This window comes from Semicossyphus pulcher, unplaced genomic scaffold (genome assembly GCF_022749685.1).
Source record: "Semicossyphus pulcher isolate SPU_LCO1_2020_fin unplaced genomic scaffold, fSemPul1.0.p SCAF_5, whole genome shotgun sequence".
Classification (NCBI taxonomy): Eukaryota; Metazoa; Chordata; class Actinopteri; order Labriformes; family Labridae; genus Semicossyphus; species Semicossyphus pulcher.
The window spans coordinates 26,878,115-26,905,273 of record NW_027211726.1 but is presented as its reverse complement, the minus strand read 5'-3'; the positions used below and the strand labels follow the sequence as shown (position 1 = coordinate 26,905,273).

Genomic DNA, 27,159 nt, shown 5'->3' with positions numbered 1-27,159 from the left:
AATGTCTTAAAAGTTTAAGTTTTTATGGTCAAAATCTCTTAAAGTTAAAGCTTTATAGTCAAATGTCTTAAAAGTTTAAGTTTTTATGGTCAAAATCTCTTAAAGTTAACGTTTCTATAGCCTAATGCCTTAAAGCAGGGGTCCTCAAACTACAGCCCCCGGGCCACTTCCGGCCCGCCTAAACAATTTGAGTGGCCCACTTCACGATCCCAAACAATCCCTTTAAACATGGTATATTTTTTAAAATTGCATTTTCCTATTATCAAATATCTGCATTTAATGATTAAGGTTGGCATTCTAGTTAAAATGTACCTTAGTTATGAACTATTTACAGTAGTAGCTAATTTTCACCCCTCACACAATGGTATATTCCGACGTGACTTTGCTCGTGATCAAGCGTCAAGTGTGCGCGGGCGAGGCGGCGAGGCGAGCTAACGGAAGAAAGCTAACAAAATGTCGAAACTGTTGGGGAAACGGAAAATAGATTCAGAGTGCAGAGTTTTTAAACAGCGGTGGACAGATGACTATTTTTTTGTCCAGTGCAAGGAAAAGGCAGTTTGTTTAATCTGCAAAGAAACAGTGGCGGTGTTCAAAGAATTTAACATTCGCCGACACTATGAAACCCGCCATGGAGGGCAATATGCCAGCTTCCTGGGCCAAGTGAGGAGAGACAAGGTGAACAGGCTAAAAAGTGGATTTGCTGCCCAGCAGAGTACAATGTTACGCCAAACACAGATGAACCTGTCATCCGTTCGGGCCAGCTTCAAGGTAGCTAAACTGATAGCAAGCTGGGGAAAGTCGTTCAGTGATGGGGAGTTTGTTAAGAAGTGTTTGAACGCTGTTGCGGAGGAAGTGTGTCCTGACAAAAAAGATGCCCTGAACTCGGTGAATCTGTCCGCATCTACAGTCACCAGGCAAATTGAAGAAATGGGGAATAATGTACATGTCCATCTGAAAGAGAAAGCTAAAGATTTTGAGTGTTTTGCATTGGCAATGGATGAGAGTAATGACGTGCAGGACACAGCACAACTGCTGATTTTTATTCGTGGAGTTAATTCAATTTTTGAAGTGTCCGAGGAGCTGGCAGCTCTACAAAGTCTCACGAATACTACGACAGGAGAGGATATTTTTTGTAAAGTACGCCAAATGATGGAAGAGTTGGATTTAGACTGGTCTAAGCTGGCTAGCATCACAACGGACGGTGCTCCGAGTATGATTGGTGCGTCGAGGGGCCTAGCGGGGCGCATAAAAAGCGAAATGGAGGGACGAAGTCTCACCCCCCCGATACAAGTCCACTGCCTGATTCATCAGCAAGCACTGTGCTGCAAAATTCTGAAATGGGAATCTGTCATGAAGGTGGTTGTGTCCTGCATAAACTTCATCAGAGCAAACAGACTTAAACACAGGCAGTTCCAAGCTTTTCTATCCGAGCTGGAGTCTGCCCATGGAGACGTGCTTTACCACACTGAAGTCCAATGGTTAAGCTGGGGCAGAGTTTTGAAGCGTTTTTACGAGCTGCTACCCGAAATCAATGTCTTTCTCCTGACAAAGGGAAAAACTGTCCCAGAGCTGATCGACACAGAATGGAAATGGGACCTCGCCTTTTTAACAGATGTGACAGAAATTTTAAACGGCCTCAATTTACAGCTCCAAGGCAAGGAAAAAGTAATCTGTGACGTGTATTCCCACGTCAAAGCATTTGAGGTTAAACTGGCGCTGCTTGTTGGACAAGTGCAAAAACAAGATTTCACCCATCTCCCTGCTACACGAAGCCTCTCAGCTGAGAAACCAGCGGTCACGTTCCCAACCAGTGTGCGGTTCCGTGAGCTTCATGTCCACGCTAAAGACATTCGCATATTTCAGAACCCTTTTGCTGCTGACATAAATGACACCCTGCCTTCTCTTCAATTTGAACTGGCTGAGTTGCAGACCTGTGATGTGCTGAAAGACACATTCAACTCCAACTGTCTCATAGAGTTCTATGCTTCCCTCCCAAACCAGACCTACCCCAACATAAGAAAGCACGCAATAAAGATGTCCACAGTTTTTGGGAGCACATATATCTGTGAGCAAACTTTTTCACGCGTGAAGCTGATAAAAAATCAGATGAGATCAAGACTCTCAGATCAACACCTGCATTAGTCTTTGAGACTGGCTGTAACTGGAATGGAACCTGACATCAATCTCCTCACCAGTCAGAACCAAGCCCACAGCTCACACTGATATGGTAAGCCTGCTGATTTCAATAACTATGAATTTATATTGTGAATTTATACAGTAATGCTCTTTTTATAGACAACATGTTTCTTGAACAGTGATGTCACAGACAAAATGAGACTGCAGCATGTCATCTGCTGATTGGCTGTTTGTGTTTTTTATCTGCCATTCCTGAAGGGCCTGCATGCTTCCAGGACCACAGTGAAGTGAGGAGGAGAGATTGTGGTTGACCGCTCCCACCCTGGAGCCAGGATCCTCATCATCACAGCACAAAAACCTCATCTAACAGTCATGTAAATACAAAATCAGATCACCTTATATACCCGTTTATTACACTTGTTCTGTATTTATGTTATTTCACTGTAGCCTTAGTAAACAAATATACCTGTGTAGACAACATACTTTTTAACTCACCTTTATCTGAAAATACAAAATCAGCTCACCAAGATAAGACTACCTGATTGTTACCATTATTCTGTATTAATATTATTTCACTACCTGTAAAGACAAAATACCTACCAATTGTTAACTCACCTGTACCTGTTACAAAATCACATCACCTCATTGTTACCTGGCATCAGCTTGTGTTTTTATTTTCTATAAAATAAAAGGAGTATCTGTGGTACTTCAAATAAACACGTGAAGACTTTGTATTACTTTTTTTGCAAACCAACAGGTGGTGCCAAGGCCAAGCAAAGGGCAGCTGCAACAAATGATCATTATATTTCCACAATAATCAGGTTGTCACTTTGGTCCATATTATTTCCTGTTATAGACTGACTCCGGCCCCCATCACAGAAAGGAAAGTTGATGTGGCCCCCACCGAAAAAAGTTTGGTGACCCCTGCCTTAAAGTTTTACAGTCAAATGTTTTATAGTTAAGGTTCTACAGTCAAAGGTTTTATAGTTAAGGTTTTACAGTCAAATGTTTTAAAGTAAGGTCTTATAATCCAATGCTTTAAAGCTCTAAAATAGAATCCTAAGCTGAGAAAGTCGCTGGGCTCATTATAAAAGCTAGGTGCAAATCAAAGGCCACCTTATCGGATTTAGAAAAAAAACAGGTGTCCCCTGCCAACGAGCCCCTCCCTTATCTGTTGTACAGTGCATGGGCGTGCCTAATTGGCCGGAGTGAGGAAGAGTCCTGCGGAAAAGTTGGAAATGGGTCAGACGAAACTGAAGGGACACAAGCTGAGGGCAGAGAGCCAGAGTTGGGGGAAGGGGGGCTCCTGAACTTTTTTGCCACAATACATGTTCATTTCCCCAATTTTTATTGTTATTATATTTTATATTTATTGTAGGACAGAGACTCCTAGGACACTCAGAGTGATGGTGGCTGTCTGCACACCAACTACACACGTGCATAAATTACATTTAGCAAAAGTAGAAACAGTCTCTTTGAAAACAACGCAGATAGAAGACTAACACACTGAGGGGAATTGTACCTGTCGCTTGAAGGTTGGCTTGAGAACAAAGGACAGGTACACTACAAATCGTACCAACCACTGATTTCATTTTCATTTCCTCATTATCATCATATCATTGTTATTTAAATTCAGTCTAACTATTGGTATGTATTTATTTTAAATACATTGCAGCTTTGTCAGATAAGGATCTATTGAATAAAAGAAGGCCATCATCGGGCATGGTCTGAGATAATTGCCAATAATTTGAAAAGCTCCTGCATTATGGAAACAAAAATTCACAGTCTTTCATCGGCAGAGTCAGAACAGAATCTTTGCCAGATATACTGTATGTCATGGCCAGTCAAAATGAGAGCACATTATTTGTCTTTATTTAATTATATAATTTTTAATCATTTTATTCATTACAAATCACATATTTTCATTGATACTTCATTTGTTTATCTTAATACATTAGATAATATAGTTCCTTGAATTTGTCAAATTTGCAGACAATTTAAATATTTCACTTTTAAAATGTATTTATATTAAGACTTGTATGAAGAGAACACTTCACTTTGGAGGAGAGATAATGATGGGCACTGACACCTCAGCTGTATGCAGTCTAGGATGACTGTAGTGTCTGCATAGTCCTTGAAATCCGCTGGCGAGTATTCCCTTGTTTTCTCCTCTGGTATCCAGATCCTCACTGAACCAAGCAAAGTGTACAGAGTTGCTCCATGTTGTAATAATCCGACTGACTGCAGGCTGCAGGGAGCGAGTCTGTTAAAAACAAATGAAGAATTTAATTATAATTCTCTAGTTGGATAGTATGGTCCGAGAAAATTATTATAATACATTATTAAAGTAATAGTATAGTAATAGAGTACTTACTGCATTCAAACTTGACTCAGTGAAGGTTCCTTTCTGAGCTTGCCTCTGACTGACCATAGATGGAACCGAGGGCTCATTTAAGGCCCAGAAGCCCATGAGGAGGTCATAGGATGCAAACCTGAAGAAATAATGTTCAGATGTCAGATTTAAAACTTGCATCAGTTTTTTTAATGAACTTACTTGGAAGCAGCGGTGGAAGTAACTAAATACACCTCACTCAAATTGATGTCATTAAGTCAATTTTTGGGTACCTATACTTTTATGAGTTTTTATCTTCTGTAATTCTGCAATTCTGTAATTTCAGTCATACTTAAGTATGCATTACACTTTGTAATTTACTTAGTTACTTTTCACATCATAATTAGGAACAAAGAATGATGAATGAATTGATGTCTAAATCTTTCATATGAATTTTTGCAGTCACTAACGCTGTCTCATCACAAATGTGCCAGTGAAAGCCCTGACATACACTATAAACAATGCAGCAGGTTTGCAGAGATGACCATGACCACTGAGCAGAACAGAAAATGTATTTGGAATAATTTAGACTGAAGTTTTGGAGAAACAGAAACCTCTTTTATTGAATGTCTGCTATTGATGATGCATTAAACATCAACTGTAAAAAGTTACTAATTCTCTAAGTAGTGTTTATGAAGAATACTTTGTACTTTGACTTAAAACTATTACTTTAATACCATTGATTGATATTTCAATAATCTAACTTTACTCATACTTCAATACAGATTTTCAGTATCTTTTCAGTATTAGTATCTCTAATTAATCTTAAACACTCCGTCTCTCTCTCTCCCTCACACACACAGACACACACACACACACACACACACACACACACACACATACACACACACACACACACACACACACACACACACACACACAATAGTATATCTGCTGATCTACCAAAGTACTACAATCAGGATTAACATCTTTAGAAAGAACAACAAAGAAATAGACTGAGGGCTAATATCATCAAATAGTCTTTAAACTGTAATCAGGACAGGTGAGCATGTCTGTTAGTTTGATGCATTTTAATGCATCTTATAATTCTTTTAAACTGAGCCTGCTAGCAGACATCTTACCTTGTGAAGAACCGGATGTCTCTGTCTGAGGCAGCAAAACAATGAATGCCGAATCTCTGCTTCATTGTAAGGCTCTGCTTCATCTGTTGCCTCAGCTGGTAGGCCTCTTCGGAGAGGCATATTTTCATCAAGAGCTAAGTCCATAACTGTGAGATCAGGACCCACAGCGTGGTTGTGGTCCATGGGGATAGTTTCATCCTCCTGACCTGTCGCGTCATCGTCCATGACATCCTCCAGCGGCGGTCGCTCTCTCTTCTCCCAACCCCCGGTCTTGGAGGTGTACGTGAGAAATTGTTCCGCTCAAACAATGCTGGAACAGCTCCCTTCTTTAACAGTCGCCGTCCTGTCTCTGAAACTGGCTCACGGACATCTTCTTGTTTAAAATGCCGGCTACAAATTGGGTATGAGGAGTAATATTGAACTTGTCCCTGCAGATGGCGACAATCCATTTTTCGCCTGGTTTCCACATCAGTGGGAAATGTATGAAAACTCTACTTTGTTGTACTTACTGGAGGCTTGGCATAAAGTCACACAGCAATGTTCAGCTGTTATGCTACAGGTTCGCTGATATTTAAAGTTATTTTTCTGAGACATAGTCGCCGTTTGACAGAAATCATTGCGGCAAAGTACCTAGCTGAAGTGCTCCCTCAAAATAGCAGAAGTGATCAAGCTGGCGGCGCTGTAACCAGAACAACACCAGAGTGTGCATATCCCCTATTGCAAGGAATTTAGAGATTTCAGGAGAATCTGGAGAAATCTCTGCACATAAGGGGCAAGGCCGAAACCCAACATTGAATGTGGAAATGAGATAAAGTGAGTCTCAAGTTGTTCGTCAAAACTTTTTTCATTAGAATCAAGAAAAAAGTAGCCTGTTTGTCCGACAGCCGGCGCTTACGGAAATCCCTGATTATTACTTGCCCATTAGGGCTCAATTTACCCTCTGGCTATATAGTTAAGCCAGATCACTTTGATCCCTTTTAACCATACTCCTTGCAATTGGAAGCAAACATCCTGAAATGTGGGTAGATGTATTAGATTCTTTTTTTTCCCCAAGCCGAGACATGCGAGAAGGGGGGGCAGCAATTTTATCTGGGGGAGAATTCACAGAATTCTAACTATGTGGTTTGGATGGTTTGGAGCCTTCTACTAATGTAAACCCCAAGAACCATCCTGAAGGGCATCTTGTGCCTGACACCAGGGACACAAGGGAGGCGGACGTGCAGCGAAGTGCTGCCCGACCCTTTCTGGTGCCATTGTTAACCAATTGGTCTGTTCGTTGAGAGAGCGCCTGGGCTCAGGTTATTTATCAGAATGTTTGTAGGGTTGATTTACCCATAATGGCTGTTAGAATTAGTCTTCAGGCAGATACTTGAAAGTAACTAGAAATTAGCATGTAATCAGAATCAGAAATACTTCGGAGGGGAATTCAGGAATAATGCAAAATATTTTTTCTCTTGTTGTCAGGTTTTCTCTGTTCTCAACTTTTTTACCCCTTACCTGTTTGCATCCCTGACAACAACATCTTCAGGCCTCAATTATTTAGAGGCCTTAACGCCCAACCACTTGGTGCTATTCAAGGTCAAACCAGCAAGAAAATCTGTATAAATATATATTTCTTACTAATGTTTGTATTTGTTATTTCTAACCTGGCATATAGTTACACAATGTAGTGTTTTAATGTGTTGAAAGCTCAGATTTAAAATGGAAAAACTGTTTCCTCAAACTCACCAGTTAATGTAAATTACTTTGTTAATTCTATGCTTTTTGTCTGGAGTGACACTTTTGACATTACGTTCATCTACTGTTAGCAGTTACATGACAAGGACACAATTAAAATGGGAAATGCTATTACTTTGTAACCTAATATTATTCGTATAATATTAATAACATCATAATATTTGGAGGTTCTTTGCTTAGATGAGTAAGCTAAATATTTTGTCTTTAAAGCTTAAAACACCTCTGAATATCCTCCCTGTTGTCTCACACTGTACTTTACATAACATTCAACTTGTAGACTGTTAATGTTCCGTTTAACCAAACAGAAGTCTCTCATTTCGTATGTATACTCTGTAAAATCATTTGTATGAGCATAATATGACACCTGAGACTCAGTCTTGAAAGCCAACAGAAACACGATGTTCTTTAAGAAAACTAAAAGAGGTATTCATGCAGCTATGTAGATAACATCCCTGACTGGAAAAGTAAATATTGTTCAGTATTCAGTGCACAGTTAAAAATAAATGTCTGAATATCAGACAGTCAGAGGGAGGAGTTGTAAAGTTTGATGACTACAGGCAGGAATGATTCCTGTAGTGTTCTGTGGTGCAACTCGGGGGAATGTGTCTTTCGCTGAATGGGCTCCTGTGCTCAACTGCTCTCATGATTATGAAACAGACTGAAATTAATACTGACGCATCTACAATATATGACCTACAGACGCAAGCAAGACCATTAGTGACACAAAGACACAAAATGAAAGTTCCCCATAGTAGTAATCAATCAATCAAATCAAATTTTATTTGGATAGCACCAAATCATAACAAAAGTTATCTCAAGATGCTTTACAAAAAGAGCAGGTCACGACCAACTTTTTTTTATGTTATTTAGAGAGAGACTCAACATGAATCCACCATAAGTAGCACTACAACATTTGGCACAGTGGCACGGAAAAACCTTTTAACAGGCAGAAACCTCGAGCAGAACCAGACTCGTGTTGAACAGCCATCTGCCTCGACTGGATGGGCCGAAAATGGGATAGAAGGAGATGCAGGATAGAGACAGGCAACATATGTTGTTGTTGTTCCATCATCATCATCATCATCATCATCATCATCATCATCATCATCATCAACAACAACAACAAAAACAACAACAACAACAACAACAACAGATAATACATTACAATGCCAATAATACAGTACAAATGTGTAAAAATAATCAAGAACAGCATAGTAATGATGAAAGGCTGATAATAATAATTGTAACAGTTGAAGTCAACAGGTCTAATATTAGCAGTAGAAACTTTAATAATGATTCTATTAGGAAGACTGATATAGTTGTTGCAGTCTGTGTCGAGCAGGTCCACAGCAGCAGGTGGTCTGCAGCAACAATCCCCAGGAACCTACAAGACAAGGGAGCTCAAAAACTCCCGGGAAGATATATGGTTAGTAATGTCAAGATACATAGTTAATATGACGCATTAACATAAATGCATACAGAGAAAGTGGGAGAGAGGGAGAGAGAGACAGGAGATCATTGTGTCAGATCCCCCGGCAGTCTAAGCCTATAGCAGCATAACTGGGGGCTGGTCCAAGCCAGAGCCAGCTTATATAAGCTTTATCAAAGAGGAAAGTTTTAAGTCTACTCTTAAAAGTAGAGAGGGTGTCTGCCTCCCAGACCCTGACTGGTAGATGATACCAGAGGAGGGGGGCCTGATAATTGGAGGCTCTACCTCACGTACTCTTAAAGACTTTAGGTACCACAAGCAGGCCTGCATTCTGAGAGCAGGATGTTCTAGAGGGGTAATATGGCACTATGAGCACTTTAAGATATGATGGTGCATGACCATTAAAAGCTTTGTAAGTAAGAAGAAGGATTTTAAATTCAATTCTAGATTTTACAGGAAGCCAGTGCAGAGAGGCTAATACAGGAGAGATGTGATCTCTTTTCCTAGTTCTTGTCAGTACGTGTTTCCACATGAAATTACCCAGAGGAAGCCCAAGTGAAAAGAATCGGTTCCAAGCACAGAACCTTGTGGATCTCCATGGTGTGCATAGAGGACATTCATTGTCATTAACATTAACAAACTGAGATCAATCTGATCAATTTAAACCGAGTTAATGCGTATCCTGTAAAGCCAATTAACTGTTCTAGTCTCTGTAACAGGATGTGATGGTCTATCGTGTCGAAAGAAGCACTAAGATCTAACAGGATGAGTACAGAGAGAAGTCCTCTGTCCGAAGCAGTAAGTAGATCATTTTAAAGTCTCACTGTGTCTCAGTGTGCTGTCTCAGTGCTATGGTGGACTCTTAATCCTGAAATCATCAAATAAACTCAAAATCATCAAATAAACTGAAAATAAATCATCACGTAATTGATTAGTGACAATTTTTTTGAGGATCTTTGCAATAAAAGGAAGGTTAGATATAGGTCTACAGTTAGCTAAGGTGCTGGAATCAAGAGTAGGCTTTTTAAGAAGAGGCTTAATTAGAGCTAGTTTTAAAAAATGTGGTACATAGCCTGTTGATAAAGACATATTGATCATATCTAGTAAAGACGTGCTATTTCAGGGAAAGACTTCCTTTAGCAGCTTGGTTGGAATCGGGTCTAAAAGACAGGTTGATGGTTCAGAAGAAGAGATCAGAGAATTTTCGCTCAGGTGTGGGAATTTTCCAGGGATCATAAAGGAGGGAAACTTGGTTAAAGTTAAACTTATATGGGGGTTATATTGGTTTACGAGGGCCAATCATTTGGGGGGGTGTTCTAGAAGTCATGGGGCAAGGGATTTTGAAACTATAAGCTTGAACATTTTGACTGCATGCTGCATGTAAAATGTAAGTAAAGCGACTTGATTCATGACATTGGGTTTGTCAGTTCTTCAAGAAATGATCTTCAAGAGGAGACTTTACTTCACAAAGATCAATTGGAGAAAAACAGTTGAGGTAAACATCAGGTTTTTGAGCAGTTTCCAAAGATAAATGTGCACTAGTTAAGGGCAGGAGGTTACACATTTTGTCTCTAATCTTAAGGATTTTGTCATTAAAGAATCCCATGAAATCATCACTGCTGAGGACTATAGGAATGCATGGTTTCAATGGATCCATGACTCTCTGTCAGCCTGGCTACAGTGCTGAAAAGGTACCTGGGATTGTTTTTATTTTCTTCCATTAGGGAGGGGCATGCCATAGGGCCTTCATGTACTTATTAAAACTATTTATTTATATAAGAGTGAACGAGACTTTACATTTGCTTCAGGTTACAAGTTTCTGAGTCATACCATGGAGCTAGCCTCTGTCGTTTATTAATTTTTTTTTATGGGGGCAATAGAATCTAGAGTACTTCTCAGTGAACCTGCAGTACTATCAACAAATTGATCAAGCTGAGAAGGACTAGCATTAGCATAAGAGCTTTCTGTAGTAAAGAGATATGGTATAGAATTTAAAGCAGCTGGAATTGCTTCCTTGAATTTAGCTACAGCCCTATCAGACAAACATCTTGTGAGTACATTTTTCTTAACTCGACTGTATTCAGTTAATAGGACATCAAATGTTACTAAATAGTGATCCGATAAAAGAGGATTTTGTGGAAAAACACTTAAGTTTTTGGTTTCAAGGCCTTAAGCTAGAACAAGGTCGAGGTCACATGAATATTAAAGTCACCTACAGTAATTATTTTATCTGTACTCAGGACTAAATCTGATAAAAACTGAGAATTCATTTAGAAAATCAGAGTATGGGCCAGGAGGGCGGTATACTATAACAAATAAAAGAACTGTAAAGTTTTCCAAGCTGGATGTGAAAAACAAGGCTTTCAAAAGAGCTCAAACTAAGTTTTGGTCTAGGGTTGATTGGAAGACTAGAACTGAAAATAGCTGCCACTCCAACACCTTGACAAATGTCTCGAGGAATATGAGTGACTGAGTGGGAGGAGTGGATTCATTTAAGCTAACATATTCTTCCTGACACAGCCAAGTTTCAGTTAAAGAGAGTAAAGCAATATGATTATCTGATATCAGATTGTTTACTAATAGAGCTTTAGATGACTGAGATCTGATATTTAACAGACCACATTTCATTTTAATTTTTTTTGGCACAACTTGTTTTAATTTTAATTAGATTTGAATGATTTAGTCATTTAATAATTCAATTTTAAATTAACTGTAATAAAAGGCCTGGGTTGGGGGGCAGACAGCCTCTATCACATTAACATTGTGGCTGGTAAACAGCTCAAAGGGAAGCACAGAGGAGCGTGTAGGACTGCAGCTCTGCCTCCTGGTCTCAACTCTGGCTTGTCAGGTTTTACGACTAACAAACTTAGACATATTACGAGACAAAAGAGCTGCACCATCCAAAGTGGGATGCATGCCGTCTCTCCTAATCAGACCAGGCTTTCCCCAGAATGTCTGCCAGTTATCTATGAAGCCCACATCGTTTGCTGGACACCACCTCGACAGCCAGCGGTTGAATGACGACATGCGGCTATACATGTCATCACTGGTCAGAGTAGGCAGGGGTCCAGAGAAAACTACGGAGTCCCACATAATATAGATCACCAGCCTAATGTTTTTGTTGCAGTGTTACTGTAGTACTCTAGGTTGGTTGTTTTTTTGTATGTTTTTGTTTTGCTGTAGGCTTATTCATGACAGGGTTTCTGTGACAATAAACTGACTAATGTGTTTTATTACATATTGTATCCACAGATTGCCTCTGTTCTTCACTGAAGAGCTTCAAGCTGCCAAGATGCTCTCCATATTGAAAGAAAGCAAACTCAGATGTCTTTTTTACCTTCTGTGTATCCCTGCTGTAATTGGTGTGCTGTTAACATGGGAGCACACTTTGCATTCCCTCGGATCTCAGCAGTCAAGCCTTTGTGCATGTCACAAATGCTTAAACGATGATGATCCAGGCTTTAGGAAGGTTGTAAATGCATCTCATAAGCCCTTTTTGTCAAGAAACGACAAAACCTCAAAGGGCGCTTTCAACTGGTGGAAGGTAAATGTCAATTTATCCTTAAAGACATAGCACCAGTATTCTCTTTTTTGTTCACTGTGAATTGTGAGATATACTCACCGGTCCTGCAGCAAAACTGGCAACTATAACTATGGTTACATCAGCACCTTTTGAACTGGAAGCCAAAATAGGTTGCAAACTGCAGCCTCGGTCTCACTCCCAACTCGTCAAATAGTGCAGCTGGGTCAGTGGGCAAACATTTAAAAAATGCAGCTGTACCCCTATAGCATCATTAGCATGTCCACCAGCTTATTGTTCTGATGTGGTGTCAGAGTCTGGTGACGTAGTATAATAAGTGTCATAGTCTTCTTATAGTGGAGGTTTATTTACATAATTATGTATTTGAACCCAAACCAGGATTTATTTTCTAAACCATACTGGGTTCTGATGGTGCATAAACCTGACCAAATTCAGCCCTCAACACACAAACTCATGGTAATGCTTATTGTGCAACCAAATGTCATAAAATGTGAAATGTTTGTCTGCAAACTTTACTTTTGAAAATGCTCCTGGCTATTGCTTATTTATAAGAGCTAACTTCGTGAACTTATGACTGCTGTATTTAGAAAGTCTAACAGCGGGTTCAGACTGCACACATGCGCTCTGGCTCCGTCAAAGTGTTCACACTGGGTGAATGTCGGCTGCGGCTTCAGCTGGGCTGACAGCCCTGTCTTTCCACATGAGCTTAATAAAGGCCACAATTTGTATAGTTCGCTTTATCAATACCATTTAGATTTGTTATATAGGCCGACAGGAAATAATGAAGAGGCATCTGCTCAACTGTAAATTATAATTAATAATGGTAAATAAAATATATACATTAATCACTCTTCACTTTACCTGGCTGTTTGCCTTATCCAGGGTCAGTTTCGGGTCTTTGTTTATACAGGTTTCGGGGGTTGGTCTTAATAGAAAACGCTCTTCTTTACATTAGAAACAAGACCTTATTAACATATGGTGAAATCAACCGTATGAGCTGAGAGAGAGAGAGCTAGGGAGAGAGAGAGATATCCCACCAGAAGGAATAACGTCCTTAACCTAATGTTATTTATTTATTTTTTACAAACATATTGTATTTATGACCTACGTGAGGCTGATGACTACCTTTTTATTTCAAGGAAAATTAATCAGTAACTGCAAAAAGGAGCCTTGTGAGTGACTTTATCTCACAAACAACTTCATGGAAATGTTACAAATAAAGTTTATTTAAAAAACAAAAACAAAACCAGCCCTGGAAACGCATCACAAAAAAAGTATGGTAAAAGCAAAAACACAACCTCTGAATAAATAACCTTCTTTAAGGTTACAAGAAATTTATACTGTTTGTGTTTACGTCATTAAATGTGGCATTCACCACTTATTTCTGCTTGACCTTACTTACCCTTAGTCAAAATAGCTTTGTGACACTTTATGATTCACACCAACCCTGGAGGCATGTGAAATTTTGAATTAAAGCTGTAACTTGTTTTTGTTGTGGAAATGAGGCAGTACTACAGGTAGATGGTGGGTGGGATTAAATGAAAATACAGTTTATACAATTTGTCTTTATGATATGTTTGTCAGAAAATACAGTGGGAAAGACGCGACTTCAGTTTCTTCCAGATGACAGTGGACAAGCTGTTTCATGTGTTCCCACCCATTCCATTCCATTTATCTCACAAACAACTTCATGGAAATGTTACAATTAAAGTTTATTTAAAAAACAAAAAAAAATCCTGCCCTGGAAACGCATCAAAATAAAAGCATTGTGTACAGAGAGCGAAGTTAGAATGCCAGATCGGGCTTTTACTTTGAAAAATCATACCGGAAGTGTTGACGTGCTTTACTTTCCATGCCTGTGACATTTTCTACAGGAAGAGATGTTCATATTGCTGTCACAGATCATTACCACATTTCATTTTCACAGTGTATTTTGGCTGAGAATCACGAGTGGTTTGCGTTAAAAATAGGCGAGCCTCTTATTCTCTAGATTTTCAGCGAGTGAACAGCGAGTGAAAGGTGTGACTCACGCCGGCAGTCTGAAGGTGATAACGCATGCAGTGTGAACTGGCTGTTAGGGCCAAAGACCAAGCAGCCATATTTGACGAGTTGGGACTGAGAAGGTGTTGGCAACTGATGAAACACAACCTCTGAATAAATAACCTTCTTTAAGGTTACAAGAAATGTATACTGTTTGTGTTTACGTCATTAAATGTGGCGTTCACCACTTATTTCTGCTTGACCTTACTTACCCTTAGTCAAAATAGCTTTGTGACACTTTATGATTCACACCAACCCTGGAGGCAGGTGAAATTGTGAATTAAAGCTGTAACTTGTTTTTGTTGTGGAGATGAGGCAGTACTACAGGTAGATGGTGGGTGGGATTAAATGAAAATACAGTTTATATAATTTGTCTTTATGTTATGTTTGTCAGAAACTACAGTGGGAAAGACGCGACTTCAGTTTCTTCCAGATGACAGTGGACAAGCTGTTTCATGTGTTCCCACCCGTTCCAGATGTTGTAGAATCCAGCCCTGACCGCTGCAGGACTTGTGCAGTGGTGGGGAATTCTGGTAATTTGAAGGGATCATATTACGGACCTCTAATAGACTTTCATGATATTGTAATAAGGTAAATCATCAGACAATAAAGTTCATACACTCAATCCAAAGTTACTGTCATCTTAAAAGTTCTTCAAGTCTTTCTGATAGTTTCACAACATTCTAGTTTCATCGAGTAAAAATGTATCTGCCAAATTCAATCACCATTTAGTTTTCTTTTGGCTGCATGATATTTAATCTGTATTCCCCTGTTTCATTTAGAATGAACCGAGGCCGTACCAAAGGCTATGAGAAAGATGTTGGGACCAAAACAACTCATCATGTAATGTATCCAGAGAGTGCTATTTATCTGGACAACACCACTCATCTTGTGCTGTTTTCATTCAAGATAAGGGATTTGGAATGGCTCCTCAATGCTTTCGAACCAGCGTACGTATCAAACAAAAGTTGTTGTTGCCATTTTTCTGTATTCTTCTTCTTTGACTATATTACAGCTTGCTGTACAGCAAACATAATTGACCACTGTAACTTACCCCTGTAGCGGTAAGTTTTTGGATTAGAAATGTACTCTCGTTGAAAGGGGCACCACCTCCGATTATGAGGAAATTAAACAGATAGAATTACAGGAAAATGTATCAGTTTCGTTATCTTTTTAGTAAGATCTGAACACATTGACCATAGTTCTGTTTTGACAAATATAGGCAGACAACGACTTTGATCAGTAAATGAAGACCTTTTATTTATAATAAAATGATGATTAATAAGTGAATAAGTGAGCATACAATGAATATAAAACACAAAGAAAATTGTTACCTGGTTATGAACTAAAGTACTAACTTGGCGATAGTGATAAAGAATATGATTTGATTTGGTTTATGGCGGATAAACGGACGGGTCGGATATCACTTAGATCTCTAAATTTGGAATGGTGAAATTTCAAAATATTATACACTACATCAACTTTTGATAACAGCAGTGTCGGGTGTTTTATGCCTACTTGTTGCAGCGTTGTTAGAGGGTTTCTCCAGTGGGGTCCAGCTGTAGTTCGCTCCAGTTGGCGGCTGCAAGGGCTCCGCAACGGGTCTCCACCCGGTGAAAGGCCAACACTGCCGGTCGACGAATGCAAGGATCGATGTTATTTTAGCTGGCCCGAGCATCCACCACGGTGGATCGGTAGAAGTCTCTGGTTAACTGCCTGGGCAAAACACGTTGGTCCCGTGTTCAGTGCTGGTAGTCAAAAGCCGAAGGTGGACAAAAACTTCTTAATTAACTCGTTTAAATAACTTCAAAGTAATCTCGCCGGCCGGATGATAATACCTTCAAACTATAAAACCGGGCTTTACTGATGTAGAAAAAGAAAGAAAATCAAGCTTGCTGAGCTGGATACAATTACGCGTTACTTTGACAGTCGAGAAGTTAAGGAAAGTACGAAACAAAAGAAAGTCTGGAGAAAATAATTAAGGTTAAGAGGAGTATATATGGCTCTTTGGTGGACTGTGAAAACCAAAGGGAAAAAGAAAAAGCAACGCGGACAAAAGAAAGTTTGTGGTTTTATCAGTGTTGTGACTCGTCACTTTGTGGGCGGTCTCGGGCTCTCATCTTACCGCTGCAAACTTTCTTTGTTTAAAATAAAGGAAATTTCCTATATAATCACGTAGTTACTCGTTTACTTAATTTTCGCACAAAGTAACAAATTCTTTATCACTTGTTTATCACTCAGTTGTTTTTAAAACACACATTAAATGAAAATAGAAACATAATCATAAACCCAAGATAACTATGGCAAACATACTTTATAAGCATTATAGATTATTAAACGGTGCATGCAATTCCTAATCAATTGGTTGCCAGATCTAACTTTAGCGTTACTACACTAAAAGAAATAGGGGTTAAATGACTCGTTTTAATAAAGATCGCCGGATTATTAATAATTCAGACGTATTTCAACATGTCCACTGGATGGCAGTATGACCACACGGTAGAAGTTACAGTATAATTGTAATTTTATATCTTAGTAAAAATATAACGTACAGAAGCGGGAATTTAACCATTTTGCAGGGAAACACAAATTGAGTAACATGAACTTGTTTCCTGAATGATTGGATCACAAGTTTACCTTAATTCAGAACTGATCAAAAAGTACTTCAGAACACACACAAGAATGCTCTTACATTTATGACTGGTGTCTGTTTTCACAGTGGCCCTCATTTATCAATCTTGCGTGAAAACGGGTGCAGATCTGAGAGCAGAATTGGTCTTACGACAGGACACACGTGTGATTTATGAAACGTTCGTATCTGACTAATCCCAGCGTACGAACGATCGGGTCTTGATAAATGCAGCGGCTGAATTCGATCGTCATTAACATGTTACGCCCTTAAATATTCGTGGTTCGGAGGCCTCGCCCACTGAGGTCAAACATGGAGAGAAGAAGCACTGGTAAGAAGAGAAACTTTTCCGAGATGGAAATCGGCATCCTCACATCTGAAGTTGATAAAAACAAAGATGTGCTTTTTGGCAGTCTGAAGACTGGAGTGAAAGGAGTTTATAAAAACGCTGTGTGGAAGACGGTAACGGAGGCAGTCAACAGCGTTGCTGTACAGGAACGGACTCCGGCTGAGGTTTGAATAAAATTCTCTGTGACTAATTTAACCTATGCTTAATGATGTTTTAAATGTTTTTTTTATTCATCCACAGCCTAAAAGCTTGTGCCTGCTAATTGATCAAGACAATTCTTTCCATTTAGGTCAAGAAAAAGTGGTCAGATTTAAAGCTAGCCACCAAAAAGCGTGTTGCTGCACATAGGCGCAAGCATCAGGCAGACTGGAGGAGGCCAACCAGACTCCAGCCTGATCCTGACGGGGACAGAGGAAAGAATTGCATCCTTAATTGGATCTGAGTCGATCTCTGGCATAAGTGGTGGAGGAGACACGGACGCACTCGTGTCAGAGCCAGAGCAGAATGGTAACTAGCAACCCCTCTTTTGCTTGCATTGTAAAATCTATCAATTTAACTCTTGACTGTACACCATTTCTTACAAATAATTAGGCTTACACATGTTACATGGGTATACATTTTTATTGTGTTTAAATGTTTCAGAGCCAGGCACCAGCAGCATGTCGGCCAGGTCTCCTCCCCAGAGCGGTCCCACTGAGCCAGACCCATCGAGTCAGGCTGCCGAGAGTGAGCGCGTGCCCTCTGCCCCACGTGCCGCGCTGCCAAGACCAAACATAATCACGGCAGAGGTCCTGGAGAGACAGACAGAAATATGCCGTTTATTGGCCTCAGTTGTCGGCACACTTGAGGCGATAAATGACACGTTAAAAGAAATTAACGAAACTCTAAAAAAGACTTAAAATGTTTAAATGACCAAATGTTGTGCATTGTCTATGTTTAGTATGCCAATTTCACCTAGGACACTTCATCACATTACTGATTAAATACTGCAGCGCATTTGCTAAAGTTTAAGGTATACTTTACATTTCAAAAGCGATTGATGAGGTCCTGTCTCCTCCGTATAGCCCCCAGTGGAGGCTGTGCAGGCCACGGTTCCCTGGGCATTGGCTCCTCTCGCTGCGCCGGCACATCAAAAGGCACTCCATTTACTAAAGCAATGTTGTGCAACACTGAACAGGCCAAAATAATTTCGCACACTTTCTCTGGGGTATACAGCAGCGTTCCCCCCGCTGGTCCAAGACAGAGCCACCTGCCCTTGAGCAACCCGAAGCAGCGCTCCACTGTGACCCGTGTGCGTGTGTGCGCACTGTTGAACCTGCGCTCCTGCTCGGTAGCAGGGTTTGCCAGCGGGGTTATCAGGTATTCCATTAGAGGATAACCATTGTCACCTAGAAGAACCATACCAAAATGTTAATCATCTGATAGCCTGAGTTTAATTTAACGCAATTTATAGGGTACTTACCGAGGAGATGACTCTGGCTCTGCAGTGTGCCCTCCTGCACCCGCGCGCCCACACAACTGTTCTGAAATATAAAAGAATCGTGCGTCCCCCCCGGCCACTTGGCCACCACGTTTAAAAGTGATAGCTTGGCATCACAAATCACCTGTACATTTATGGAGTGGTAGTTTTTGCGATTGATGAATGCGTAATCATTCATGGATGGTGCCTTCAGACGGACATGAGTGCAATCAATCGCTCCAACTACATTTGGAAACCCAACAATCTCATGAAATTGCCTTTTAATCACAGATTGCTGGGCATCATTGTATGGGAACCGAATGTACGTTCGGGAGAGGGACTTTATTGCAGCCAACACTGCTGGCATCGTCATGCTAATGGTTGGCTGGGAGATCCCAGCCCTGTCCCCGATCTCCCGCTGAAAGGTCCCGGTGGCCAGAAACCCCAACGTGGCTAGCACCTGTACTGGTACAGGTAAAGCATTTGACCGCCTTGTTTCCCTCTTCAAACTTGCCTCTAAATGGTTGCATAAATCAAGAAGAACATGCCTTGGGAGCCGAAAGCGACTAATCAGCCAAGCATCATCCTCCATGAGGAGATCCCTGCGATCTCTGAAAACGCGCTCACGTCTGACACGCGCGTATTGTTCCTCCAAAACCAGTAAATCTGCCATCGTCGTGATTTGATATCTGTCAAAGCATCTGTTTAAATAGGGGAGTGAGTAAACATCTGACCAACCACAGTGCAAAAATTATTATCTTACCAGATGCTTTTAATTGTTGTTCTAATTGTGTCAAACCCATCGGAAAAAACAAAAACAATTACACAATTTTGCCATAGGCTATTTTGAGTTCATTTGCAAACACAGATTTCTGCTTGTATTTATTATTATTTAAAATTTTAATGTGCAATAATTAGTTGTTTAGGCTATTTAGCCTATCATATATTTAGTTTTATTTTGCTAAAAAAGTGGTATCCGTAAAAATGTGGGCTTTTTTTAAAATTCATTTTATTTTGATTTATTCGTTGTAAGAATCCGTTTTGATCTGTTCTGAATATGTGGCTGCTGATGCTTAGATGACAGCTGAGGTTTGTTTAATAATTACTTTCAGACTCAGCCAGATTTTGCTGTGCTGCACCGCAAATCCACAGACTCAGATTTGCGTACACGAGCTCAGACCTGACGTGAGATCTGATCGTAGCTTCCGCTCACGTCCAAATTGATAAATGCCGAAGCTTGCGTGGAAATGGTCGTACGCACGGTTTTCTGCCGTACGTTCGTTTGATAAATGAGGGCCAGTGAGAGTAGGAGAGAGGATGAGGTGTTGGGTGTGTTTATGTTGAGATGAGAGACAGAGGAGAGACAGATAAAACATAGGAAAGGCAACCATTGTTATTCAGTGTCCTTATCAACCAATTCTTGTTGATTCGCCTTTTGGTCTTGTCAGAGGGTACAGTCTTCTCATTAGAATGTTTATGTGTTAATCCATTTGATTGTGAACAAAGACAATTCTACCCAGGCTCGACCAAAGAGGTCTGAGGGTCGTTGTTGATTCACCCCTTCATCTCCTAAAGGGCGGTTTCTTGAAGTGTCCAAGGACTTGATAGTCCACTGGGAAATGTTACTTATGTCACCTTTATGACTTTGAGTGTAAAACCACTGAGAAGGTTCCAGGATGTCTGGTAAACATCCTCCCCGGTGTTAATCCAAAGGTCCATTAGTTGGAAGGGAATGCATTTAGAGTTAACACTCACCGATAAATGGTTATCAGTATTGCCACACTAGTGAGGTCCACCTCTGTCCTCGCTACACCCCATTGGTTTCCTAAATGTCTATATAAAGCCTCAGCATTACGGCCGCTGCCATGTTGTTTTTCTGGAGCCAGAAGTGACCATATTTGGACGAAAGGGTAGTGCTAGAGAGGAGAGAAGGGCTAGTAAACGCCAAGCTATGCAAGTTACAGTCTACATCCATGGTTTATTCATTAGCTGAAGAATAAGCTTTTCCATCATGGTCCATCATCATCCTATCTGTTGTGGTTACTGACTGAAGTTGTGTATTTATCAGAATAAAGTAGTTAAGAGAGCTTGTGAGCTTGTTGCTCGCTCGCTTGTATCTCCATTGAGAGAGTGTTGGGTGAACGACATGTACTTGCTAACTTAAACTAAACGGTCTTCTCATCATAATGGCCCCTGCTGTCCCTTTGCATAGGAGTCATGACTGTTGCTGTTTTCCCTGCAATGGCTGACTGATGTATAATGTTTGAAATAATACTGAAATAAAGTCCCCAGAAGTCACCAACAATATAAATAGGCCGTGGGGTTAAGTTCAGTGACTGGAATAAACTGAGGTGACAACGAACAGACAGACAGTTGTGGCACTTCTGCACTGGCTTTATTTCTCTGCCCAGCAGGATTACATTGAACTTTTAAACAGAGAGAAAAGAGTACACCAGAAGCAAAACGATGAAGTGCTCCTTAGAACTGAAAGGAATTGCAGAGTTGTGTGATTATTTTTTGTTGGTTCATCACTTTTAGCGCCTTTTCACATTGATTGTGCATCTTAATTTGATCCATTAACTGATGTTATGTTTAAGGGATGGGGAGGTGAGCCATTTTATTTTCAACTAGGTAATTTTCATATATCAGTATCTCCATGTGTCTATATCCACAATCAAATACAACATCATACAATCCAAGAAGCTCATTTATATTCTTAATGGTTATTTTGTACAATTATTATGACTCACTGTTGCCATTGTTAAAGGGACCGATATAAGAAATTCAAAAATCTAATGATGGTAACATAAAGGAAACCATTCAGTATTTGAAGGGAACCTTACTTACAAATAGTATAGCTAGACAGTAATTTGAGAACACACTGATTCAACTTGTGACACAACCAGAGACCACCAAACAATGTACAGGCTTTCCTCTCTCATAAGGTCAGCCTTTTTTCTGATTGACTGTGAGAGGAGGCATTTGAGGTGTATAGAAATGTAAGAAAGCTAAAAGATGTCATGATAGATATTATACGTGAATAACCTGATGGTTGCATTTTTAAATTTAGAACAACGTGTAGATTTCCTTTCTAAGCAATACTTTGTAAAGACAGGAAATATTGAAGCAGGTCATTTCCTGCTGAATTTAACAACTAATGTTACCTCCAACAGGAACGCGAATTCAAAGAGTAGAGCGAACAAGGATTTGGTGAGTATTTAGAATGATTTTGCATCAAACTTGCATATACATTTTCATCTAGTAAAAACATGTATAGTAATGTGCATTAACTGCAGAAAAACAGCTATTTTTAAGTGTCGGTTTAAGGCCAAGTCTGATTTATAACAGGTGATGATCCTAAATCCAGCTTTCATGAAATATGTTCATGAAACGTGGCTACAAAAGAAGGGCAGGTACCCGTCTACCGGCTTTATGACTTTGATTCTCAGCCTGCAAATTTGTGATGAGGTAGGTTCACATCACACTACAATTATTAATTATGCTATTCCACTTACAGTTTGTGGCAATAAGAAATCTTAATGCTTCAGCAAATACAAGAAAAAAAGAGATCGAGAGAAAAATAAAAATGTAGAATTCAAAAATAGGCAAAAAATATCTTTATGTGGCGAGATGGTGGCAGTGTAGGTTTAAGTAGAATGGAAACTTATAACAGCGATAACTCAAGAAGGAGCAGGCAACGCCACCTTGGGAATTTCACCCAAGGAAATAACAGCCAATATCACTACTGACACTCAAAAGGACTATCAGGTTCGCTTACTCAGAGGCAGGAGACAAAAATATCAAAGCTTTATCACTCAAGGGAAGCAGCAGAGCCGAGGCCTATAGGTGAGAGAAAAGGGTCAACAACTAAATGGGCTCTCAAAATAAAATAAATAAAGGGTCACCCGAGTCAAACGTGCACACACACCTCTACTCACTCACTCGTGAAGGACCAAAACCCGTAGTGAACACAGCACAAAGCAGGGAGATACCACCAACAGAAGACACCAATCCCAATACCTCAGGCTCTCAGTATCTGCAGGAAACAAGAAAAAAGGAATACAATTAGTGGGGCTTCACACAAACAAAAATAGCAAAATAGCAAAATGTTATCTGTAACTAGAAATAAACCACAGGTAAAGCAAAACAGGAAATAAATCAAAAGTAACACAATATCAATAGACACCTTATGTTGTTTGTAAATTAAACAAAACAAAGTAAACTCACTGAATAACACACTAGGTTACTGTTAGCTTTCCTGTTTACCGCATCCCAACCATGGTCAGGACGCACAGGGGAGACTTAATATCTGCTCCAGGGCCGAAGTTGTTTCCTACCTCGGAGCTAACCCCCGTCACTTTCTTGGGGGAAGCAAGATGTCACACACGGAGAGTCCGACTTGTGGGCTTGGAAACGGGCTGTTTATTCCACTCATACAGCTTGCAATACACTTTACTGATCTTAACTCTGCTGCTCCGATCCCCTCTCATCACACCGTGTCGCCCTCACACCCCCGCGCACACACACATGCGCACACGTCCTCTCTCTCTCCTCACTCGCTCTCGCACCCACACACAGGCGCACTGAAACATTCACAGACAGACAATAATGATCACACAACATTACCCTTAGAAAGTAATCAACAGATGTTTACAAAGGAGAAAAAAGTAAATAAACTACATGACCCAGACTTCACGTGTAGTGAGGGACACGTTGGTTCAAAATAACAGGAACAACAACCGAACCAAACCAAACAATATTAAACAAATAAACAAACACGGAATTAAGGCAAACCCCACTCACAGAAAGGAGCTTGCATTCACGCTGAATTGGCCAACGGTTAAAAAAAAAAACAGGTTAAGAACACTACTACATTAAACAGAACCCAACTATCCATAAGGCATGAAATTCAGGCAAAGCAGCAGCATCCTTGCAGCATGAGCAATACAGCAGTTCCCCAGTATGGTCGCTAATCAGTCTCTGAAATACAGAGGAATTAAAACTATGCATATTAACTATAAATTAATATAAATAGCATCGAAGGGGGCTACATACCGATCAGGCAGCAGTTAAGTCAGAGGACGAGAAGCAGACAGAGATGAAGCGGTGATCCGTGCAGTATGCTAACTAAATGAAAACATCTTAGCTGCTGTGTACCGTACGATAATATAACAGCGTGAGAAAATAGGACCTACCAGCAACAATCTGCACAACTACGCTTCTCAAGAGGAGAGGTTGGGACATAAAAACCTACAAAATCATAAACCACTATGTTACACAGGATAGCTACGATAAACTAGATCATGAGCAGTAAAGCAGCGATCTCGTACCTGCAGCAACAGCGGAAGTCAGGCGGACAGGAAGCAGGGCCGTTCATTCAACATCAGAGGGAGAGCCAGACGACAACTACCAGCCTTTATAATGTGCTCACACACAGTGATTGGCCAATGGTCTGCGTGGGTGAAAACGTCCCGAACAAAATAAACAAGCAGACCTTCTCCTGCTACAGTCAAAAGCTTTTTTTTTAATAAAACCATTACATTTGTGTTCATTTCATACATGTGTCCGCACAATGTGTAAAGCAATACTTCATAATTTGGGAGATCTGCTTTTACGTTTTTCTTGACGATTGCTAGATAAAAACATAAATAGGATGTTTAATATGTAGCTGGAGACAGAAGCTGGGTAGTTTAAATTAGCATGAGGACTGGAAAAGGGAAACAGTTCTGCTGGCTCTGTCCAAAGGTAAAAAAAAAATCACCTAGCAGCCATAACACTTCAGTTAACTGATTAACACAACACATCTCGGTAATGTAGAATGTAAAACAGAAGTTAGAAAAGGACAGTTTGTTATGTAGCTATTTCCTCATCTCCAGTCTTACTAATCTAGGCTTACCAGCCTCTGGCTCCAGGAGGAAGTGCAAAAGTGGCTGAAGATGGTCATGTTTCAAGTAAAAGAAAAAGAGTTCTATGAGAGACTCTAAAGCCTCTTTCACACATGCACTCCTGACATTTTCCTGACAATTTCAGGACCGTCTGACCCTGACATTACCCAGAGTTGCCCATTCATACATGTCCCTCACAGCGGGAGATGTTTCCCTGTCAGATGTGGAGGCGGGGGGCAGGGAGGGGGGTAGTTTATTTGGTGATTTATTCTGTCATGTGTCTTTTTATATCTGTCAAAAAGATCGTCATCCACTTTCGATTAACTTGCTGGACACTCGCCCCTCATGTTCTGTCCCTCCCATACCTGCAGCAGCATCTCCCACATGCTCATCAGAAAACACACACGCACACGCACACGCAAAAATACAAAACACAAGTCGTATTTTTTGGGCGAAACGTGCAGCTCATGATGAATGTAAACAGAGCAGACAGATAGGGAGAGAGATACAGAGAGAGCTGCTGAAGATTAAAGTGGTTTTGTGAACAAACACTAACATATGGTGGAGAAGAATGAAGCACAGTTATATTGGAATTGCGATATAACTTTCTTTAAATAGGGTGACGTATTGTTCGCTGAAGTACCTTTACAGACATATGAAACAGCTACTTTTCTCTGACAAATGTTTGTGAATACTGCTTTTTTTCATAGGCATACTAGGTTTTCTTTAAAGACTTAAAAAGTGTATCTGTAGATATGCACATTATAAAAATACAACAATAAAATCAATTATTATTCACAACATATTTTTTGGTGTTACCAGGTCAGTGTGTTTGGGTTCGGAGCAGACAGAGATGGAGCCTGGAACCATTACTATGAAGTGCTTCAAAACAAAAACTTCAGAACTGGACCTCATCCTGGAAGTTATGAATCTGAAGTTATTGAACAACTAGTACACTCTGGGAAAATCCTTCTTTTCAAAGGAGAGTGAATTTTGTTTCTCTCTTTCTGTCTGGTGTCTTTCTGTATTTTTCTACCTGATTTACACAAGCAGCATCAATACTGAATTTTAGAAGAGCGCTGAAGATGTGAATGTGCATTTTGCAGTGGTATTTATTTAGCATAATGAGTGTGTTCATGTTTAGGGGAGTTCTTTGAACTTTATTTTTGGTTGTGTAGAGTCAAGTCTAATCGAACTTATTGTTTTTATAATTCTAATTCAATGAAATGTGTTTTCTACACATCCAAAAGGTCCCACAGTCAGACGAGGTTACAGTGAAATAGTTTGGAGTGAAATAGTTGGTGTTACTGCGGTCCTCCTTATAAATCCTGAGCTCCATCAGAGCTGTCTTCAGATTGTTATTTAAGATGCTAAAAGTTTGCAGTTCTCGCTGGAGTTTCCTCTGTCCTGTCAATTTATGACAAATTAAATCAGTTTTTAGTTTTGCTGCTTAAATGTCCCACGATATTTGCTGCAGTGACATTGCTGCACACATGGAAACAATTATAACTGCTGTAAACAGCTTCTCTAATCTTTTTAAGTAAATAGTTGAAGAGGACATTCATACATCAATACAACACAATAAAGAAATCACCTGAAAACTGCTCAACATGATTTATAATAATTTATTGATCATTTGGCTCCATATTTTAACTACATGACACCCTCTAAGACCTGTGTACAGTATAAACATGGACTCACAGATGAGTTAAAGCTCAGCTTAGTTTTATCATAATTAAACCTTTAAGACTCGGAAAATAGGGACTCAACTTGGACTCGGACTCAGATAATGAGGACTCGACTCGGATTCTTCTTTGGTGACTTGGACTCGACTTGGACTTAAACACTGGGGACTACAAATATGATAACTGTATCTGTAGCATATAGTTAACAAAGAAACACAAAAAGTATACACAGGTGTGGCTGATACTAATGGCAGCAAGCCATTTGGGAGTGGCAAACATATGACTATGCTATTGGAACATGTCCTTGCTGTCTTTTTATTGTCATGTCTTAAATATGTCACGTTGCTGGCATAATGAAGATGTTAAAATGATGCTTTGAGTTATTTGGACCTTAAATGTGTTGTTTTCATTTATCCACTTTTTAGAACATTCTGATGCCTACTTTACGATGTCTGTACACAAGCAAAGTATGATAAGATATAAGGGTGGAAATATAACATTAATATGTTTTTAAAGGGCCTATATGAAGATTTTACATGTATTCAGTCAAATATAATTTATTTATTGCCAATGCGTGAAGGGATAGTAGAGGAACTGAAAAATTAAGACCTTTTCCAACTTCCTTCATTGCCCCTAACAGCCTGTTGGCTGTTTGTATGTAAAGCACTCGGGACATTTTTTCTGCGAAACAAGAGGATGTGACGTATCTGCACGCTCGCGAGTACCTCTGCCAAGAGCTCATTCAACACCACTACAGTCAACAGTGTGCAACACGAAACGACGCAAGCTGTGAAA

The 27,159-nt window shown here is 39.9% G+C and overlaps 2 protein-coding genes across 2 annotated transcripts; both read left to right on the top strand.

The window, feature by feature from the left end:
• Nucleotides 1-453: 453 nt before the first annotated feature.
• LOC138609445 (general transcription factor II-I repeat domain-containing protein 2-like) lies at nucleotides 454-2,142 on the top strand. The gene has a single exon (XM_069682084.1). The coding sequence runs from the start codon at nucleotides 454-456 to the stop codon at nucleotides 2,140-2,142; it is 1,689 nt and encodes a 562-aa protein (XP_069538185.1).
• A 6,878-nt stretch (nucleotides 2,143-9,020) lies between these two features.
• LOC138609444 (CMP-N-acetylneuraminate-beta-galactosamide-alpha-2,3-sialyltransferase 1-like) lies at nucleotides 9,021-25,669 on the top strand. Its single transcript, XM_069682083.1, has 7 exons — nucleotides 9,021-9,085; nucleotides 12,029-12,320; nucleotides 14,752-14,948; nucleotides 15,140-15,307; nucleotides 21,968-22,004; nucleotides 22,143-22,262; nucleotides 25,502-25,669. The coding sequence occupies exons 1-7, from the start codon at nucleotides 9,021-9,023 to the stop codon at nucleotides 25,667-25,669; spliced, it is 1,047 nt and encodes a 348-aa protein (XP_069538184.1).
• The last annotated feature ends 1,490 nt before the right edge of the window (nucleotides 25,670-27,159 follow it).

Bases quoted from the DNA above. Each gene is read 5' to 3' on its own strand.
- LOC138609445 (XM_069682084.1), top strand. From the start codon at position 454: ATGTCGAAACTGTTGGGGAAACGGAAAATAGATTCAGAGTGCAGAGTT.
- LOC138609444 (XM_069682083.1), top strand. From the start codon at position 9,021: ATGATACCAGAGGAGGGGGGCCTGATAATTGGAGGCTCTACCTCACGT. The intron at 12,321-14,751 runs GTAAATGTCAAT...TATGTTTGTCAG, and splicing joins GCGCTTTCAACTGGTGGAAG to AAACTACAGTGGGAAAGACG. The intron at 22,005-22,142 runs GTGAGTATTTAG...GATTTATAACAG, and splicing joins GTAGAGCGAACAAGGATTTG to GTGATGATCCTAAATCCAGC.